Source organism: Peromyscus californicus, unplaced genomic scaffold (assembly GCF_007827085.1).
Source record: "Peromyscus californicus insignis strain IS unplaced genomic scaffold, ASM782708v3 Scaffold_4__1_contigs__length_199733344, whole genome shotgun sequence".
In the NCBI taxonomy this organism is placed as follows: domain Eukaryota; kingdom Metazoa; phylum Chordata; class Mammalia; order Rodentia; family Cricetidae; genus Peromyscus; species Peromyscus californicus.
The window spans coordinates 2,022,849-2,043,769 of NW_026294562.1; the positions used below are offsets into that span (position 1 = coordinate 2,022,849).

At 50.3% G+C, this 20,921-nt stretch overlaps 1 protein-coding gene across 1 annotated transcript; it reads right to left on the reverse strand.

Moving 5' to 3' along the window:
• Positions 1–4,929: 4,929 nt before the first annotated feature.
• Positions 4,930–20,124, reverse strand: Kcnk18 (potassium two pore domain channel subfamily K member 18). The gene is made up of 3 exons (XM_052763378.1): positions 19,869–20,124; positions 17,325–17,453; positions 4,930–7,760 (listed from the first exon to the last, which is right to left on the reverse strand). Exons 1-3 carry the CDS (start codon positions 20,122–20,124, stop codon positions 6,958–6,960), a joined length of 1,188 nt encoding a protein of 395 aa, XP_052619338.1. The 3' UTR covers positions 4,930–6,957.
• Between the last annotated feature and the right edge of the window lie 797 nt (positions 20,125–20,921).

Here is a 20,921-nt window from a genome sequence, read left to right on the forward strand (position 1 = left end):
ACTACCCTATGGAGGGGACAGGCATCAGACCTGGCCACTGAACAAGGTACAATTAGAATTGGGGCTGGGGAAGTCCGACATTCAAGTCTACAGAATTATGTGGTACTTAGCAACAGAGAGTAGGGTTTGAGACACTGATACCCACTGCCCCTTATGCGACGACAGGTAGGGAGGAATAGAGATCTTGAGTTTTGAGTGCCGTAGGACTGACTGGTGCTCTCAGACAGAGGGCCACCATAAGCCAGGGTCACTGACACCTGCCTGACCTGTCTTTCCAGCTCTGTCATCACCGCAAGTGGGGATCCTGTGGTGACTGCTTGCCTCTGAGACTGGGGTGTCTGAGTACTGACTGCCATGCACAAAGGTGAGCAGGTAGGGCCTCCGTTTCCTGGAGCCACCACCACCCAGAAAGCCAGGAGAAAAATATCTTACAGCCATGTTCAGAACCTTGGATACAGGCTGTTTTCAGTTAGACTGTGAGCTGAGTGTTCAGGGAAAGAAGGATGTTTACCTCAAATAAACAAACATGAGAAGATTAGATTAAGCTGGAAGGGGAAAGTGACAGCTTGAACCCAGAGGGTCCTGGTTGTACAGAGGCTGGGAGGGGGGATGGCCCCCTGCTTTCCTGTAATCACAGGCACACACACACACACACACACACACACACACACACACACACACGTGCGCGTGCACGTGCGCGCACACACACACAGGCATGCATGCACACACACACATGCACACACACACGCACACACACACATGCACACACACATGCGCACACACACATGCACACAGAGGCATGCATGCACACACACGCACACACACATGCGCACACATGCATGCACACAGAGGCATGCACACACACACACATGCGCACACACACGAGCATGCATGCACACTGTGTGTGGGTGTTCCATTTTACAAACTAAGATGTTACAGGGAAGCTGATCATACAAAACAGAGCAAAGCAAAACAGGGATGGGAAAGGAAGCCCTTCACACATGAAAATCCCATGGGCCACTGCAACAGCCTGATACTGGGTGACCTAGTCAGGGTTAGTACTGCTGTGATGAAACACCATGACCAAAAGCAAGTTGGTGAGGAAAGGTTTTATTCAGTTTACACTTTCAGGTAACAGTTTGTCACTGAGGAAAGTCAGGGCAGGAACCTGGAGGCAGGAGTTAATGCAGAGGCCATGGAGGAGTGCTGCTTACTGGCTGCTATCTTATAGAACCCAGGGCTACCAGCCCAGGGATGGCACCACCCACAATGGGCTGGGTCCTCCACATTGATCACTAACTGAGAAAATACCCTACAGGCTTGCCTGCAGCCTGATATTATGTGGGCATTCTCTCAGTTGAGGTTCAGTCCTGACGGTAAGTCCTCGGTTGTCCTAGTATGTAATAACTGTTTAATAAATCTGCATTGGCTCAGTGATGTACCAAGGGCGCTGTTTATTTCACTCTGTTCTCTATGTTTTTCTACAAATACTTTTTGAAGAAACGAACCTAGGCTTAAACCTCAGAGAGACTCCTTAATGGCCTATCGTTTGAATTTATAGCACTTAAAAGGGTTTTATTCTGTGGCCTAAATTGCAAGGCTCACAGCGAGGCAGTTGAAGGATGATAAGAAGAAGCCACAATTTGCATCCAGGACAGATGTTCTTTGTTGTTCTGCGCTCAAATCAGCTCCCAGGTTCTCATTGACTAGAGGTGAGCATCCATCACCATGGCAACAACCGTGTTACTCAGGCTACCCCACCCTCGGTATGTCTGCTGCCTGCCTGATTGGATGCCAGATCCCAGAGAGCTGGTTGGAGACATAGGGGTCTCAGTGGGCCCAGCATCATTCCAAAGTCGAGGCGCATATCTCAAGGGTTCTGTTTCCTTAGGGAAAGAGGAGTTAAGCATAAGAACAGGTCCTGTGTGCCGAACTCCCCAAGCTCGCTCCTTTAGGACTGCGTTCCAGGGCCTGGCACATTGCACAGATGAGCTATGAGCCCTGAGTCCTGAGTGAGTGAATGTCACCAGACTAACCCAGAGCTTTTGAAATGGACAGATGCCAGTTGTACTTAGAACCAGCTGCTTGGGACTTTGGGGACAGAAACTGAAGCCAGGGCGCAGAGGCCGCTGGCAGGCTGGAGTTGCACTCAGATGGGAGATGAGAGGAATGCAGGGTCGGGAGGCATTGTTGGGGGTGCTGAGGATGGAGCCCTTCCCACGTCATGAAGGTTCACTGGGGAGCAGAGGTTCCAGGGTAACCTGAAGTGTCCAGTGTAACGCAGAGGGAAGTGTGCCAGAGCAACAAAGCTGATGTCAGAGAGCCAAGTAAGTGGGGAGCTACAAGCGTGTTGGGGCACTAGCGGCTAAAGCTGAGATTTAGATCTCCAGCTTGTGGAGGTCGAGGCCTGGGAGAATCCTGGGAGCCATGGAGCCACTACTAAATTCAGACTCACACCTTGCATCTCCTTTTCTTCCCCAGCAAGACAGTGAAGGAGTGCTGCCAGGACCAGCCACCCCACCCAGGCTCCCCAGGAGCGAAGAGAGGCATTCTTTTTGAACAGTTATTACTAGTGCTAGGACAACTGAGGACTTAAAATCAGCACCACATGAAATGGAAGTGTACCGCAGATGTGCTGCGTGGGACAAGGGTTGAAAACGAAGCCACCGCGGAAACCAAGGCTGGCAGGCTGCTCTTCTTCAAGTGAGCTCCCACCTGAACCCTTTCCTTTGCAGGTTCGTGGAGCGGCCAAAGGCAGCAAAAGGCGAACACGCCACCTGCTGGCTCTGGAGCGCGAGGTCGGAGCAGTCTGGCTCGCCACCTGGTGGCCATTTGAGGTCTCGCATTCTGCATCTGGTCGGGCAGAAGATTCCCCCAAAACTCCCACCTCAGCAACCCAACCGGGAAGTCGCCGTGATCAAGCCAGCTCTGCAGTCTCCGGGGACTCCCAGGACTGGATCTTCCGAGTCATCGCCATCTATTTCCCCACCCTACATCATTGGCTGTGGCATTTGAACCCACCTCTGAACTCACCCAAACTTTAATCCTTTGCTTAAACATGGCCAGTGTCAGACTGCAGGACAACTGGGCAGGATGACGTCACAGCCCCTGCACTAATATGGCACTCAGGCCTTTGGTCCTGGTACAGGTCAGAGATGAACTGTAACAGGGTAATGGGGCTTTTTTGTACCCCTGGGTGAGGAACACATCAAGTGCTCCTCCACTCCAGGGCCCAGGAGTTTATGGGTAAGTTGAGACCCACCCCCCAACTCCCACAAAGCAGTCTGATAGGGGTGCACTGAGTTCAATGTGTGGCAGACTGTGCAAAGGACACTGGTTTACTCAGGAGGTTCCAGGTTTAGACAGGAGACAAAGAACTATAACCTCATTATAGTCTGGAGACGGGATCGATCCACTTCTGGTGATCTGGGCACACCGAGGAAGCTACAGGGAACTGGGCTTAGAGGGCAGCTCTTAACCCATCCCACAGGGAAAAGGGCACTTGAAGTGCTGAGAGCAGCTAATAAATACTCTGATCCTCAACCCTGGCTGCATGCAAATTGCACCCATCAGAGATATTTGAAAACTCCCTTGCCCAAATCAGTGGCCCCTGAGCTTGAGTGCTATGGGCTGAATGCATCACTCAGAGCCATGTTTTGAAACTAACTTCCAGTGGATGAAGCTGTTAGGGCTAGGTGAGGTCACAAGGGTAGAACACTCAGGATGGGATCAATGCCCTTACGAAAAGAGAAAGCCACACATACATCATACATCAACCAGGTTGTATACACAGAACCTGAGAACACTATCAAGCCTCCAGACCCACGAAAAATAAATGTGTGATTAGCTCATTCAATTGTGATGTAGTATAGGAAGGTGTTGCGGTATGCAGATGAACTGTCTCCCTAAAGGTTCATGTGTTGAAGGTTGGATCCCCAGCTGGTAACACTATGCAGAGGCTATTGGTTCCTAAAGGTTCCTAAATGAGTTAACTCATTGATGAGTTCATAGGTAAGTGTGCTAGTAGGAGATAAGGCTTGGTGGGAGGAAGTGGGTCACTGGGAGGCATGACTTTGAAGGTTATATCCTGTCCCCGGCTCTTCCTCCTCCTCTTCTTCCTCCTCCTTTTCCTCCTCTCTCTCCCTCTACCCTGTCCCCCCTTCCTTTCTGTCACATTATTCTGCCTCATCACAGTCCCCAAAATACACAGCCAAGAGACCACTAACTAAACCCTCTGAAGCCATGTGCCCAAGACAGTCTTTCCACCTGTAAGTTTTCTTAGGTATTTAACACGGCAATGTAAAATATAAATACATAGTCCAAGCTGATAGTAGATAGTAGAGGTCAGGGGGCAACAGAAAGTGCTTTAAGGCAAGGTCTGGAGCCATCAGGAAAGGCTTGGTGGCATGAATTCATATTCTTGAACCTGGGCATGGAAGTCTGTTTTCTGGAATACACATGTGGAAATGCACTGTTGCCTATGGGCTGCATGACACAGGGTAAAAAATGAGGGGCAGGAAGACACACGGATCCATGTCATCAGAACCATGGAAAATTCCATTGCTAGTAAATGGGGTAAACAAATGAGCAAGGTATTTCATCTATTTAGTTTGCATAACGTGATTTCCTAACAGCCTCCATGTCTGTCTTTGCCTCAGGAAGGAAGTGGTAGGGCTGGGGTATAGGAAGTGGCAGAGCTGGGATGTAGGAAGTGGTAGGGTGGGGTGTAGGAAGTGGCAGGGGGAGGTATAGGAAGTGTCAGGGTGGGGTGTAGGAAGTGGCAGGGTGGGGTGTAGGAAGTGGCAGGGGGAGGTATAGGAAGTGGCAGGGTGGGGTGTAGGAAGTGGCAGGGTGGGGTGTAGGAAGTGGCAGGGTGGGGTGTAGGAAGTGGCAGGGTGGGGTGTAGCTCAGTAGGTGAAGGGCTACATCCCATGCACTAAGCCCTGGGTTTAGTCCTCAGCACTGAATAAACTAGGTATAGTGGCAGACTGAGTCCCGTAATCCCAGGTAGAGGCAGAAAGACCAGAAGTTCAAGGTCATCCTTGACTGTGTGCCAAATCCAAAGCCAGCATGGATTTGATGAGACCCTATCTCAAAAGTAAAGGAGGGTTGATGAGACGGCTCAGTGGGTCAAAGTGATGACCACCAAGCTTGACGATCTGAGCTCGATCCCCAAAACACACATGGTAGAAGGAGAGAACCAACTCTACAGACTGTTCTCTGCTACCTGCCTCTGCACACACCTTGGCACATGTGCACATGCACACACAAGGACTAGACAGACAGACAGACATAGATGATAGATTTTTTTAAAAAAGAAAAAGAAAAAGAGAGCTGTGGGTCACTGAGGAGTTCATGCCACCTGTCATGAAGTTACCTCTGTTCTGAGGAGTCACTTGGTTCATGCTCACATGTCCTTCTCCCGGTAAATAGCCAATGTTCCGGGGATATCTGTAGAACTTCTAGGCACCCTCCATTCCCATCACCTGCCCCTTGGAGGGGGCAGTCTTCAGTGAACTTGGATTTGAGGGGCTTTGCCACACCTCGCCTGTACTAACAAAGCTTGGGGCATGTCAGACCACAAAACCCGAGCACTGGCCTGATCGTTCACCCTGGTGTTTCCTGTGTTCTCACTGGTTCCTGCTTACACTTGTCGATTCTGTGGCCTGAGGTAGATCTTCAAGGACTGGAGGAGTTAAGGATTTAACTTTGTGGGGGAAGTGGGGAAAGCTCCAGAGACCCCAACGCTCCTGAGAAGTGGCTGGAATCTCAGACACGACCGTGAGCCCTTCAAGCCCAGGTCCTGGGTTCCGCCCTGTACCACCAGCCACCACTTACCCGGGGGCTAATCGCAGGACTTGCAGATGCAGTCAGAAGGCATTTCCAATAACCTTCAAATAGAGAAACTGGGACTTGTGCCTCCCCTAACCTTACCAGCCAGTCCCTGGGTCACCTGTCATTGTCCTCTTCTTGGTCCTCAGAGGCTGGAGACAGATGTGAGTCGGGGTATGTTCTACAGGAGGGAGACCCCACAGAGCCTGATGGAGAGGTGGATGACGAGAAAAGGAGACCAGGGGGCCATTTCAGAGTGTGCTCATGATCACCCGAGGCCCCCTGGGAAAAGTGGCTGTCCAGCACAGCCCAGAGCTCTCACATGGGAAGGGCAAGGCAGCCTGGTGCCAGCTGTCCACCCCTTCGTCCATGGATTAAGGCTGCTCCCTCTTTGGCATCTCTAGCTGACCTAGCACATGCTCACACCTTGCTGGCCAAAGACAGATTCCAAAGGGACATGTGGGTGGGGCACCTACTCCATGTCAACCACTCGGGGGCAGCTCTAGAGTTTCTCCACCCACTGGGAACTAATCCATCCCTGCAGGTGACAACATCATCACCAGCTAGTTCACTCAAGTGGCATCATCCATGAGCTGAGTGTGAGACAGGTGTTTTACTAGAATCTGGCCAGGAAGACTTCTCCCAGATGATAACTCCACCATGCTGGGCAGGTGTCCAGCATCCATGCAGTCATTCAGCGAAGCAGGTTACTCGGATACACTTTGGCTGTTCAGGGGAGGCTGAGGCCAATTGGGAAGATTTTAACTTCCCTCAAAGTACAAACGCCAAGAACAAAGGTCTAATTTTTTCCCTCCTGTCACAAGAAAGCAGTGACATCATCAGGTTTTTTCATATTCTTAAAATGGCACCTTTCTAAAGTGCAGACAGGGACACTGATTGCACTGGAAACATTGGAGATGACCTTCACTCTTGTCCTATGTACCAGTGTGGCTCAGCTTCTGAAGGATCTCAACGCTGAACTCAGTCCTCACACAGACTGTTTTCCAAGCCTCGGGAGCTCAGATGGCGAGTTATCATGGTTCTAATCCTCGTGTACCAAAAACAAGGTGAGGGGACCTGCAGGACCTGTGTCTGTCACCCCCAAGCTGCCAGAGTCCGCACTTTTTAGCAAGGTAGTGAAACTTCCCTTTTGCAAAAAAACAGCATGAGGGTTTTGTAGGTATGCAGAAACCTGTTCTGCATCAGTTTGAAGGCGATGAACACGATCTCCATGCCGACAATGATATAAATGGAGAAGAAGAGGAAGAAGTGGGGGTGATCTAGGGTGATGTCCCCGAACCCAATGGTGGTCAGTGTGACGAAGCAGAAGTAGAAGGCATCCTCGAAGCCCAGCTCCGTCTCCCAGAACGGGAGGACAGCAGCTGCACAGGAGATGTAGGCGAAGATGACCAGGGCAATGACAGGGAGAGGGATGTCCAGCCTCTCCACCTGCTGGCCCACTTCATCCAGATTGCTAAGGATAGAACAGGACAGCCGTCCCAGCACCAGCTCGGGACATGAGCTGCTTCTCTCTACAGGACGCATCATGGGTGGTTGTAGCTTGTCCTGTTTCTCTTGTGCAACTAATCTCTCAAACAGCTCCACATTGCAGCTTGGAGACGCAGGCTCCCGGTATGGCTGGGGGTCTAGGAACTCATCCACCCCAGCACTGATGACAATCTGAGGGATGGTTTCAGCCACAGGTTTGCTATCAGGCTGCCTCCTGCAGAGCAAGCTGGAGCACCACTTGGAGGGAGCATGGGGGAGGCAAAGGAGAGCCTGGAACCGATTGTAAGCCCTGGATAAGATGGTGGCTAGAATGTCCCCTATGTCTGTGAGGACCAGGAACATCAAAGGGATTCCAAAGAGAGCATAGAGCATGCACAGGAACTTGCCAAGCCTGGTGACAGGGTACATGTGGCCATAACCTGAGAAACAAGACAGAGCCTGGTGTTGGTATCAGTCTCTCGCATCCCTCAGAGGCTCAAAAGAGAGCTGCTGTTTCTTCTCCTGAACATGCAACTTTACACAGTAAAAATATTCATCCTGGACTAGGTGCATAACTCAGGGGTAAAGCTTGTGCTTAGAATGCATAAGGCTGCAAGTTCAAACCCCATGCTGAAAATAAATGTACACATGAATGAATAAGTAAATATCCATCTCAAAGCATCTGCATGTGTGTCTGGCATGTATCTTGACAGAGGGACAGGGAAAGAAGAAAGGCAGTTCATATTCAGACTGAAAATGTCTTTGGCAGGGACATGCTGGGGATGAAGCGACTGCCCTTCATTTTGTTGTGGCCCACCCCCACCCTCGAGGCTGAGCTCCACCGTCCTGTAAAAGCACAGGTGTGAGGCAGTCATTTCCACTGCCTTCTTCCTCTTGCCAAAGATGCCTGCTTCTAAGAAGCGAAGCCACCTTTGTCCTTTCTGAGGTTCCTGAACCTCTTGTTGTATTTGTTTTTATACAACAAGCATTTATTTCATGCAGTGCTGTGGACAGCAGGATGTATTTTATTAGGGAGCAATAGAAAGAAGATGCAGGTACAGCTGTGTCCTCAGAGCTGTGAAGTTCCAGGTGAGAGAGTGTGTTCTTGAGTGGCAGGGAGGGTACCAGCACGGAGCACTCCCAGACAGCCGCCTCAGTTCACAGCCCAGCTCTGAACAGAACAGACCTCTACTTGACTGCTCACATCTTTGCACTTCAGGTTGGGGAGGGGGAGGGTGCTGCCCTTAAGTGACTAGTTGGGAAGATCCTGCCAGGCTGGGACCTGAGACTCCATAGGCTAGTAAATGTGATGCCCTGAGAGCTAATATCCACGTATTGAACACCTGCTGTGGGTGGTGAGTGGCCAGCCTTCCTGGAGAGATATTCTCATAACTTACAAATGGAGAAACTGAGGCAAGGGGCAACGAAGTAGCTTGGCCCAGCACATATGTATAATAAATAGTGGATGTTGGGAGTCTAGGTCACAGGGTTCCTCAGGCCTCACCACTGCTTGTAGTCTCGGGACAGGAATCTCATCTAGTGAGAACTGGCTGGTCAGTGCCCACCGGGGGCTGTTTTTCGGCCACTCCCATGCCACCTCCCTTTGCAGAAGACAGGAGCCAGGAGCTGAGCCAGCAGCCCTCAGCATAGGCAACTGGAACTTTTAGAGCTGTTGACAAGCAGAGGAAAAAGGTTTGCTGTGTGTGTTTGTGTTTAATCTTTGATTAATATAGAAAAATGCATCAATTGTGTAAATTAAGTTGAAGGTGATTCTTAGCAAGCTGAGCACTAGTCTTCTCCACTTGTGCCTCCCTGTTGGAAACTTGGCCTCCCAGAGCAGACAGACTGTGGGATGGCCACCTCACCAGAATCCCAGGGAGAAAGCAGAAGTAGAAGGCATCCTCGAAGCCCAGGAAGGATTGTGACCCTCCAAAGTTCTCATCAGACCCCTTTCATCTGTCTCAGAGCACTGCACATCCCGCAGGCTGAGGCAGGGCTGACCATGTGGTAGCAGGGTTAGTTAACTCCACGCATTCATTCATTCATTCATTCATTCATTCAGTGAGTGGTTATGAGTGTTTAGTGATTTACAAAGGACACACTCGAGACACATTTACAATGTCCAACCTCTGTGAGTTTCTGGTTCAGGGGAAGCGGATGTCAATCAAATACCCACCAATATGACTACCATTATTTGAGATGCAGCTTAATCACAAGAAGGAAGAGAACAAAATATTATAAACGTGATTGTTATAAATGTGGTTAAAACAAAGGCTTCCATTCAGGATCTAGGCTCAGATTTCTTGGTTAGGTGGCTTGAACAGAGATGAGACAGGGGTTGTTCTCATTTACTTTTGTTGCTGTGATAAAAACACTGACCAAAACCTATTTGGGGAGGAAAGGGTTTGTGTGGCTTACAGGATACATTGCTGAGGGAAGCCAGAACAGGAACTCAAAGTGGGGACCTAGAGGCAGAAACTGAAGCTGAGATTATGGGGGAGCCCTACTTAGTGGCTTCTTCCCCTCTTTAACTGCAGCACAGGCCAAGCCAGCTCCCTGAGGATGCGCTGCCCACAGTGGACCTCCTACATCAATTTGCAATCAAGAAAACGCGCCACAGACGTGCCCTCAGTCAATTCTAATGGAGGCAATGCCTTAATTAGGCACCCTTTCCCCAGGTGTGCCAAGTTGGCAGCCAAGATTAGCCAACCCGGGGACCAGAGACTGGCCAGGTGAGGAAGCACCAGCATGTGCAAAGCTCCCGTGGCTGCTGCACACAGCTAAGTAGTTTGTGCACTGCACGTATATCCAGGGCGTGACAGGGAGCTAAAATCCAGCCTGCCGTGCACTCGCCAAGCTGTGGGCTCAGGACTCATCTATCTATGTCTCCCTAGAGAGGATTCCAAATTTTAACCAAAGTGTCTCCAGAGTAAAGCTGCCACTATATATGAGGAATCAAAGGAAGGCCCGTGTGGCAGTTGAATAAGAATACCTCCCCCAATGGGCTTATGTATTTAAATGCTTAGTCACCAGGGAATGGAACTCTTCCATAGGATTAGAAGGATTAAGAGGTGTGGCCTTGTTGGAGGAAGTGTGTCACTAGGGGTGGGCTTTGAGGTTTCAAACGCCCATGCCAAGCCCAGATTCTCTCTCCCTGCTGCCTGAGGATCAGGATGTAGAACTCTCAGCTACTTCTCCAGCACCGTGTCTGCCTGCATGCCACCGTGCTCCTTGCCATGACGATAATGGACTGAACCTCTGAATTGTAAGCAAACCCTCAATTAAATTAGCCTTAGTGTCTCTGCAACAACAGAACAGGAACTAAGATAACCAGTGTGGCCAGTGGACATGGATCAGGGGAGGGCAGTGAGGTGAGGCCGGGGAAATAAGAGATCTAAGGACTTAAAGAAGGAAGGAGTATCTTGGGGTGTAAGAAAAGTGCTGGGGAAGACAGAGCTGGGTCATATGAAACCCGACTGTGTAGGTTGATTTTGGGGTGAGTTCCCACTCAGAGGAGTTTGGCAGAATTCAGGAACACAGAAGAGAGGAAGTGCTGTGGAGGGAATTGGCCACCTCACTCTGATTCATGAGCTCTGTGACCTGAGCTGGGTTAAGGGGCTTTATCGACAGCTGCCTCAGTTTCCTTGGGTGCATAAGCAAAGGGAGGCACTGAATTCCCAAGATACTGGAGTAGGGCCTGGAAATCATGCCTGAAATCTCAACTACTTGGGAGGCTGAGGCAGGAGGATAGAAAGTTCAAAGCTGACTCTGAGCCTGGAGCATCAGTAGAGTACCATGCCCAAGCTTTACATGGGCCCCACCGAGCCGTAGCCCTTAGGGATGTCACAGGCCATAAGCAAGTCCCCCACACATAAAACACCTCATGTTCCAGATATGCTGCAAACTCCACATCCTCATGGGCTTCAGGAAGCTCACCACAGGCTCCTCAGAAGTAACTGCCTCCCCAACCCAGCCTCCAGGGTCAGGGCCTAGAGTTACATTTATTTCAATTTAAAGAATCAAATCAAATATTGCTTGTACAATCTGTAAAGTGCTTTTTAGAATCAAAATCCCCTGCACAGCAGAACTTATGGCAATCTCCATTACTGCCTGCATTTAATGGACAATAAACAGATAAGGCCGTGACCTGTTGAGAGCGACATAGATGTATCCCACAAGAGCCAGCACCTCTCACTCGAAGACCTTGCCCAGGAATATGTCCAACCCAAGATGGGCTTCCAGAGACCCTCTGAGAGATATGTTTATAGTCCAGAAGGTATGCTACATTCCAGAAAAGAACCCTAGGAAGCAGGTCTCAGAGGCACATAGCCCCACTGAGGGAATGGATTGCCCCAATTACCGAATGCTGAAATGCAGAATGGAAAACTATCACTTCCTATAATGCATTCCTTATTCCGATACAATCACTCCACAGCACTTAGCCTGCCAAGTATTTAATAGCCCAAGAATTTCCCTTCCTGATTCTAGGAGCTGAGCCAGGTGAGAACTGACCAGCCTCATACACAGGTGTCACTTTCTTAGCATCAGGGCCAGGTGTCTTTCAGGGGAGCTGGAGAGGCAGGGCTGAAGCAGCATTGTAGAGGGACTGTCACACCCAGCAGTGATCACAGGCAGCACTGACACACCCCACCATCCTCCTCCAGGGCACTTTTGGACACAGGCTTCCCTACTTGCCTCACACAAAGGGGAGTGGTTTGGACTTTCCTGAGATTTACACCAAGCTAATGCATTTCAACTACATCAGTGATTTGAGGCCTAGACTCCCATAAGAGTCACCTAAAGGGCTCATACGGAAACCTGGGCTTGGATTCTGGTAGGCCTGGGGCAGGGCCCACAGGGCCCTATGTAAGATAGGGAGGAGATTATAAAGTGCAGCTGCTTGTGTGGATAATGTCTCCAATGTCAGCATATATCAGAGGAGGCAGGGAAGTGGTTTAGTTGGTTAAAGTATTTGTCTAGCACATACAAAGGCTCTGGATCAGTCCTCATACATGGGATGATGGCACATGCCTGTAGACACAGCACTTGGGAGATGAAGGCAAGAAGACTGGAAGTTAAAGGTTTTCCAAAGGTAGTTCTAGAAGGACTGGTTAAGAGCAGTGATTCTCAACTTGTGGGTCTTGACCCCTTTGGGTGTTGAATGATCCTTTCACAGGGGTCGTCAGAGTCATCAGAAAACACAGATATTTATATGATTCACAACAGTAGCAAAATTACAGTTATGAAGTAGTAACAAAAATAATTTTATGGTCGAGGTCACCACAATACGAGGGACTGTATTAAAGGGTCACAGCATCAAGAAGATTGAGAACCACTGGGTTAAGACAAATTGCAGAGGCCATACTTGATGGAGCCGAACATTAACCTGCATTCCTCACAGACTCCTCAGCTGTGTGGACTCCACAGATCCAACACACTTTGATCTGCTGTACTAGGTCGATGGTTCTCAGCAGACTGTATCTGGAAATGTTTGGAGACAGTTTTGGTGACCATCGTGGGTGGGGACAGTGTGAGTCATGCTCCTGTGTCTAGTAGGTGAAGGACATAAATGCTACATAGCTTCCTACTATGAATGCATTGGGTTCCTATGACAGAGAATTAGTCAGTTACGGTGGCCAAGGGGCCACTGTGAGACCCTGTAAGTTATATCTAAGTTTTCGGGGGGCAGTGAAAAGACAACCTAAGCCTGTTCTCTCAGGCCCCAGCTTCTCCCCAGCATCTTACTCAAGGTTGCTTCTCCCCTGAACCACACTTCTTTCTCACTGGTCCCTGGACTTAGCTTGGGGCTTGTGATGATGGTTAATCCCAATTGTCAATGGGACAAGGTTGCCATGGAAACGAACCTCTGAGTGATTGCTTAGACTGGGTTAATTGAAGAGGAAAGTCCCACCCTGAGTGTGGATGGTGCCATTCTATGAAGTGGGGTCCCTTTCTGAACAGAGAAAAGGGAGCAAGCTGAGCACCAGCATCCATGGCTCTCGGGTGCAATGTCACCTGCTGCTTCATGATTCTGCAGCCACAGTGTCCCCACCAGGATAGACTGCACCCTCTACCTGTGAGCCAAAACCAACTCTTCCTTCCTTAAGTTGGTTTTGTTTGGTATTTTGCTACAGCCACAAAAGAAGTAATTAATACAAAGGTTGATCCCTGCTCTGCTTGCCCTGGCCATCCCTCGCCTGTGGATGGGAACAGTCACAGCATCTCACTCATGAGACTTGTGAGAATTAATGGAGGTTATAAATCACTTAGTCCTTGAGTATGTGGCTGTGGTTCCTATGCTTTCTACCTATTATCTACCCATTACCTACCCTGCCTGTCTCCAGTCAAACAGCTAAGACTGGTTCTGAAATACCCATGGTTGCAAGAGCTCTCTTGGAGCTTGTGAGGTGTGTGTAGAATATGTGGAGACAGATGCTGGTGTCCCAGCCCCTCTCCCTGGTTCTTAAACTGTCCCCCCACTTAGGAGTAGATCATTGGATCTTGGTCACCCAGTGAGTCCATCTCTTGTTAAGGCCATTTGAAAGAGGGAAGGAGATAAATGGGAAGCTTCTAGAACAAGATCTCTGCTGTCTATAGAGAACCCAGGGAAGAAAGGGGACAGTCGGTGCTTTTGACATTACATGTGGTTATGTCTAGAAGTTACGTGGACCTTGCGGGACTCTTGTGACCCACTGAGCAAAAGGATGATGGGAACCTGATATTCGGTGCTCCAGGGTCTGCACATCTGCCCTGACCTGCACCCCCACCGGCTTCTTCCTGGTGTGTGCGGGCAGGGGAACCACACAGTCTTCTTGCAGCAATTGGCCATGGATTGAGTCAGGTGGTCAGAGCTGTGGCTGCCACTGACACATACGGCCTCAGCCCAGTCTCCAAGTGCCCTAGAGGTAAGACTGGCAGAGGTAGGGGGAGCTATGGGTCCAGGTGTCAGGTTCAGAGGGCCACATCCCTCTAGAAGTTACCCAGCTCTGAGTCTTGATGACCAGCCTCCAAAATACACAGCTGGCCACCAAGATCTACCACCCTGGGATGTGAGGGACAGAACTCAATGGCATCTCTGTGGCTGTCTTAGGCCCAGTCCTCCTAGGATGAGAGCCTGCTCTTTTGAAGGACAGGGACCCCAGGCCTCTGGCTGGCCAGTAAGGGCAGGGATTAAACAAGAGGCCATGCTCTTGTTGAGAATTCTGACCCAAGAGCTCCTGGCTTGGCCCTCCCAACAGGCCTACTAATGCACTGCCAGATGGAAACCAGGGTAACCTAAACCTGCCCTCATTACTAAAGTCCTCTCTGATCTAGCCTAGGACATAGAGTCCAGGTCTCCCCATACCCCCTGGAGGCTAGAAGGACTCCCAAGACTCTTCTCCTAGAGTCTTAAAGTCCTAAAGGGGACACTAAGGTTGGGGTTTTACAGGGATCATTTCTCCTGCCTGGAAGCCTCCTCCCTTTGATCTGTCAGACCCCAACTCACAGGTCACATCCACAAGGACGCCCTCACTCCTCCCAAGACAAGCCAGGCCCATCCCATCTGTCTCACCTGCCCCCTTCTCAGCTGTTCCTCCTGCATGTTTTCAGTGTGGGTGCTTATGTGCTTTTTGTTTATTGGACCCTCTCTCCCCTCCTTGTCCCTCAGACCGCAGGTTTCCCTGAGGAGGAGCGCCCAACCTGTTCCTACATGCTAGAGACACAAGTAGTATACAGAGAGGCAGAAGAGTGGGCTCAAGTGTGCAGAGCTATGTGACTGAGTCTCAGTTTCTCCATCTGGAGTATGGGGATGACAACTGTACCTCTCTGCTTTGGGTATTAGAAGAACTATGTATATGAAGTTAGAGCTGGAGATAGAGTTCAGTGGTAGAGTACTTGCCTCATCTGAGTAAGTTGTGGGCTTGACCAACCAACCACACACACACACACACACACACACACACACACACTACAGAAACTAGGATGTGTCTTAATTGCAACTTTGCATTTGTGGGACAGTGGGAAGAAACAGGCACAAGAGAGGAAAGCCCAGGTCCACATCCCATTCCCATGTCCTCCATCATCCAGGATCCTGGCTTTTGTGTGGCCTCTGAGAAGAGAGTGGATGGCCTGGAGGGTTCTCAGAACCCATCTTCAGATAAGTGGCTGTTTGTGCTGGAGAGGCAGTCTCTCCCTAGGCCCTCACCCTTCCCTGGATTCTAGAGGGAGCCTCCTCTGGATGACTGTTACACGAGGAATCTTTCCTTAGCCTGGGGACTGGGACATGTATAAGTCAAGTGCAAAAACAAGATATGGCCAGCTCCATCTTCTCTGGGAATTCTGCCCTTCCCAGGGCCGCATGTACTCCAGGCTCCCATAGGCAGGCTCAGGAATCAGAGCAATCTTGCTTCCCAAGCACAGCTTCCTGAGCAAAAGACAAGGGTCTGCAGCACCTCACAGACCCACAAAGTCAGGGTTCCACCTTTGAAGGAACAAAACTAGACTAAGTCTTGAAGTCCATTTGTGGGCACCAATTCTACTCACTGTGTGACCCTTGGCTTCTGACCTCACCTCTCTGGGCTCAGAATACCCTACTCCCTGGGCCTCTGTGAGCATGGGACAGCAGCTGGGCATGGATGGATTGTGTAATAACTTTTGTAGCCATGGAAAGCACACTGCAGTGTTCAGATCCTGGTACCCGGGCACTTTGCTTCCCTCCATCTCTATACCACACCACACCTTCCTCTGTAGCTCGGGTCATTCCCAGTGAGTCACCTGCCACCTAGATGCCATGAGTCTAAACCCCACTCTCCTCCAGTCCCAGCCCTCACCCCAGCTCCAAGCCCATGTTTTCAGCAGACCTAGGTGTCTCCATTTGGAGGCACTGTTCAGAAGTCATGACCATTGGCCAAGAATCCAGCTCTCCCTCTCCAGCCTCATCCTCCCTCTCCAGCCCCATCCTCCCTCTCCAGCCCCATCCTCTCTCTCCAGCCCTATCCTCCCTCTCCTTAGCTTGCCCATCCTATCCATGGAAGCCAGAAACCCCAGTGCCAGTCTGGAGTTCACACCCCATGTCTCAGATCTTCCTCCAGCCATTGTCCTAACTTGGGCTGTCATTATTGCCCACCTAGGCTTCTAAAGAAGCTTCCTGTGGCCATTTCCTCCTTGGTACAGCTGTGCTGAAGCTATAGGGGTCTCTGGGTGGTGCCACCAATTTCTTTCCTGCTGGCAGTCTTTTAGACACGGCCCCTGTCCTTAGGATAGGAAGCCTTTTCCGCCCCATGATCTGGCCTCACTCTCTCTCTTCTTCACTCCTGATGCAACCTCCTTACAGCCCCAGGCATAAATTTTGTTCTCTGGCCTTTGATTTACTATGTGGGGTCTGGAATGACCTCATCACTCCCACCTACCCCACCTCTCTGCCTTCCTACCCAGGACTCCAGCAGGCTCAGAAGAATGCTACCCCTGAGAGGCCTTTAAAACATTCTCACTCTTCAATGCCCCCACCCAAGACTGATACAGCTGCTCTTCATTCTCTACTTTCAGGATCCCCTGAGTACATCATTGCCATGCACAGATCCCATCTGATCACCTGTGAGCATGTCTAAGTTGCCCAGGAGCCTCTAAGCTAGAGCCGTGTCTACCCTGTTCCCAACTGGTATAGGCATGCATGGTGGGCCAACAGCTTCATGCATGAAAATTCAGTCAAGTGTGCAAGAAGGATCACAGTATGGCCTCTACCTTGCTCACCTGGGCCCTTGCCCAGGCATGGGGCTGCAACCACCTGAAGAAGGAAGAATGTTGTCTTCTGATTTGCCCCTCATCCCTGGGGCCTATGGACCAGTAGCGGCTTTCCTTGCCACTGTACCCCTTTATTAGAAACAGCTCCCAGCTCCCAAGGTAGGCACCCCGCCACTGTCCCTTGTATTAGATAAAGGGAATGTCTCAGCACACCTGCCAGCGGGTGCCCCCACGCCTCTCCCCAGCAAGCTGTTATTTGCAGCAGCACAAACCCTTGCACTTACCCACTGTGCTGAACACTGTACAGCAGAAAAAGAGAGCACTCAGGAAGGACCAGTCCTCAGGTGCCTTGAACCACTGGGGCTTCATCTGCTGCAGATGCTCACACAGGTCCTTCCTGTTGCCTTCCACCACTGGGGAGAGACCAGAGTAATAAAACGGGCTCTGCCTGTCCAGACAGTCCTGCCCAGGGAGAGGACCAGGGCCAGCAGCACCCCCAGCCCCAGCCCATTTGTCCCAGCAACACTGCAGCCTGTCCATCAAAACCCTCCTTGGAAATGCTTCCACAGCTTAGATCCAGCTGCTGGTGCCTACGGTGTCTAAGAGGTTGGAGAGTCCCATGGGGGCCTGGGTGTGACCTGAGCTCAGCAGCCTTGGAGGATTCCTTACTTCTCCCACAGTCCTAAACTGATTTTTTTTTCCTTTGAGAGATGGCCCAGGCTGAACTCCAATGCTATAATAACCAAAGATAACCTTGAATTTCTGATCATCCTTACTCCAACACCCAAATGTTGGGATTACAGGCATGGGCCATCATGGCTGGTTTATGTGGTGTTGGTGATCGAAGCCAGGGTTTTATGCATACTAGCCAAATACATCTTAGCCCTTTGAAGGATTTCTTAATGTTTGAACTATTTCTTTCATATTTCATTTTGTTTGTTTTGTTGTTGTTTGAGTCTTTGGGGTTTTGATACTGTTGTTATTTTTTGAGACAGGGTCTTGTTATGAATCCTTGGTTGGCCTAGATTATACCAATTCTCCCATCTTTGCCTGCTGGGTGTTCAGATTATAGTCATGCACCACCATGCCCAGCCTTCTTTATTCATTTTAAAGAGGAATAAAAGCCTCTGCCGTCTCTCTTGTGGAATTCTAAACTCGAAGCAAAAGGCTTTCAGCAAGCCAGACTGTGGTGAGAAGCAAGGCACTGAGCCCACAGGCTTGGTGAGCACCCTGAGCTCCGGGCTTCAGGCTGAGGCTGTCTCTAGGGATGGGAAGCCTTGGTCCTAAGCTAAGAGGATGGCACAGTCTGGCCACAGGGGAAGTCATCACCCACTTTAATTGAATGGCACTAGCCTGGGAATCCAGAATCCGGCATCTAGACTCTTCCTGACTACTTCTTATAGCTCTAAACAAAAGGCTACTTTCTGAGCCTCAGTTTCTCCATCAGCAAAGTAGTGCAGCCTGGTGGTAAGAAGCTCAGATTCGTCGTCGGTGCCCTGAATGGAATTCCTGTCTTGCTTTCCTTGTATGTGAACTTTGAAAGTTATGTAACTTTCCAGGGCAAAAGAAGATAGGAGCTTAAAGATATTGTTAACAGAAAAATAGAAAATAAAAGATAAATAAAAAAGCAGTCTCTAACAACCAGGGAGAAGAAGAGGGCTTGGGAGCCTGCACCCTGCATGTTGCTGCTCCCCAGGTGGGGACACGGTTTGGGAGCAGGTCTTGTCAGCTGTGACTGACTGGGAGGTGGCCCGGGAAGTCAGAGTCCTGCTCTGTGGAAGGTATCTCTTCTTGCATCTTTGTCATAGAGACATTTCTACTTAGTGGCCAGAGAGATGCTGAGGTATACTTGGGGCTGTCATAAGACCCCCATCTCCAGCAAGTTCAGGGCCTCCTGAACCAGCCCACACCTCAGATTCACCCAGGGAATCTGTCTAAAGTACACATCTCCAAGCTTTCTCTCAGATCCACACAGTCAGGAGCTCCAAGGCTTGCCTGGAAATCTAATTTGTAAAGGGATCCTGGACACAGAACGGAGTGTGCAGACTCTGAGAACTGGGGAGTCAAGGGCTGATAAGGGTTAGTCTAACCCCAGGATGCACTTTCTTACTTAGTCCTCCCCAGGGCCCCTGACCTTGTTTCCATTTTTATAAATTAGAAACTGAGGCCCTGGCATCTAGACTCACCCTGACCAAATCAAAGGATGAAACACAAACAAAAGGCCGTAGGACACCTGTTGAGCATCTTCTGCCTCATACCTCTCATCTCTGCCTTCCAAGGAGTCCTCACTATTGGCAGATTTCAGATGGTAGGTCCCCTTCTCTTCAGGAGACTAACAAGGGCCCTGCTGCTGCTGTGGATCACATAAGCTAAGCTAAAACAACAACCTGGCCTCTGTCTGCCCCAGCCCCGGACCCCACCCCTCACCAGCCCACTACAAACAGACTTTGAAATAGGAATCAGCTTGTTCATCCCGGGAATCCAAAAAACTGAAGTCACACCACTTATCCTGCCCATCCCACAAAATCTCCAGTGACCTACCCTCCCCTAAGCCCTGAGGGGATGGGTGGGGCTGGTGGGAGCCTGAGGCACCGGGAAGGAAAAGCTGGACCTTAAGAGCGCCTGCTTAGAGCTTACTTTTCTCATTACACGCCTGGGAGGGTGCCTGTTCATCTCCCCATTGCCCAGAGAAGAAAAGTGACCCCACTCCCCACAAGCCCACTACTGATAGACTTTGAAATAGGAACCAGGAAGGAGGAGGTTACAGGTGAACTCCTCTCAACCCCCTGCCAGGACAGCTGCAAGACAGTAACCTCTCAGGCACCTACCTGTTCTATTACATTTCAGGATGCTACACAGCTTGTCCAGGAACTTCTTCAACTCAGGATTCTCCTCAGCCTCTGGATCAGGGCGGCCCTCTACTGCAGAGAATAGAGCAGCACCCACCAGTGCATAGGTTACCAGGCAGCAGAGGAAACAGAAGCCAGGCAGAAGCTTGCCCAGGGCCTCAGGGCAGCATCTCCTGGCTTTCCCCAGGACGTCGGGGCAGCATGCCCTGGCCTCAAGTGGCTCCTCAGCCTCCATCCTCTTGGAACAGCTCAGGGAAGGACAGGAGGTCTGTGTGGAAGAGGCGGAGGCATCCAGCCTGGGCCTGGAGGAAAAAGGTGGGAGTGGCCGGAGAATGGCCAGGCTCCAGCCCTAAGTGGATGGTGCGTGAGTTTCCCAGAGGACCCAGGAAGCAGCCGGAACCCATCATGTTCAGCTCATCCAAATAACTGGGATGGCGCCCCTGCTAGCGCCCCAAATTGCTATTGATCCACCTGACCAGCGCCAGAGCTGCTGGTGGGGGCTTTGGAGGACCTCGTGGTGATTGTTTTGTGTTTTGTTCTGCCTTTCCCGTTCTGGAACTGCAGCTTTGGCTTCCAGGTACCAAATCTGATATTCAGTTCTTAGTCAAATGCCTGTCCTTTCTGAGCGCTGTCCGGACACCTCTTGCCCTGGCATACCCGGAATATTGGACAACAGAAATAAGATTGAATACAGACATAGCCCCACTGTTTCCAAAGTGCTGGAACCTGTAGGCTCTCTCACTAGCCTGGAATTTGCCAAACAGGCCAGGCTGGCTGGTCTGGAAACCCCAGAGATTCGCCTGTCTCTGCCTCTCCAGTACTGGGATTCTACGCAGGCGCTGGCACGCCTGGCCTTTTTTTTTTTTTTTTTAAATGATAAATCTGGGGGTTGAATTCAGATCCTCATGTTTGCAAGGCTAGCTCTTTACCGACTGAGTCACCTACCTAGGCTCAACTTCCTGTTTATTGAGGTTTTTCCTCCTCTAGAGGGGTTTTGTTGACGAAAGTGCCAGTAAAACAAAACTAAGTTCC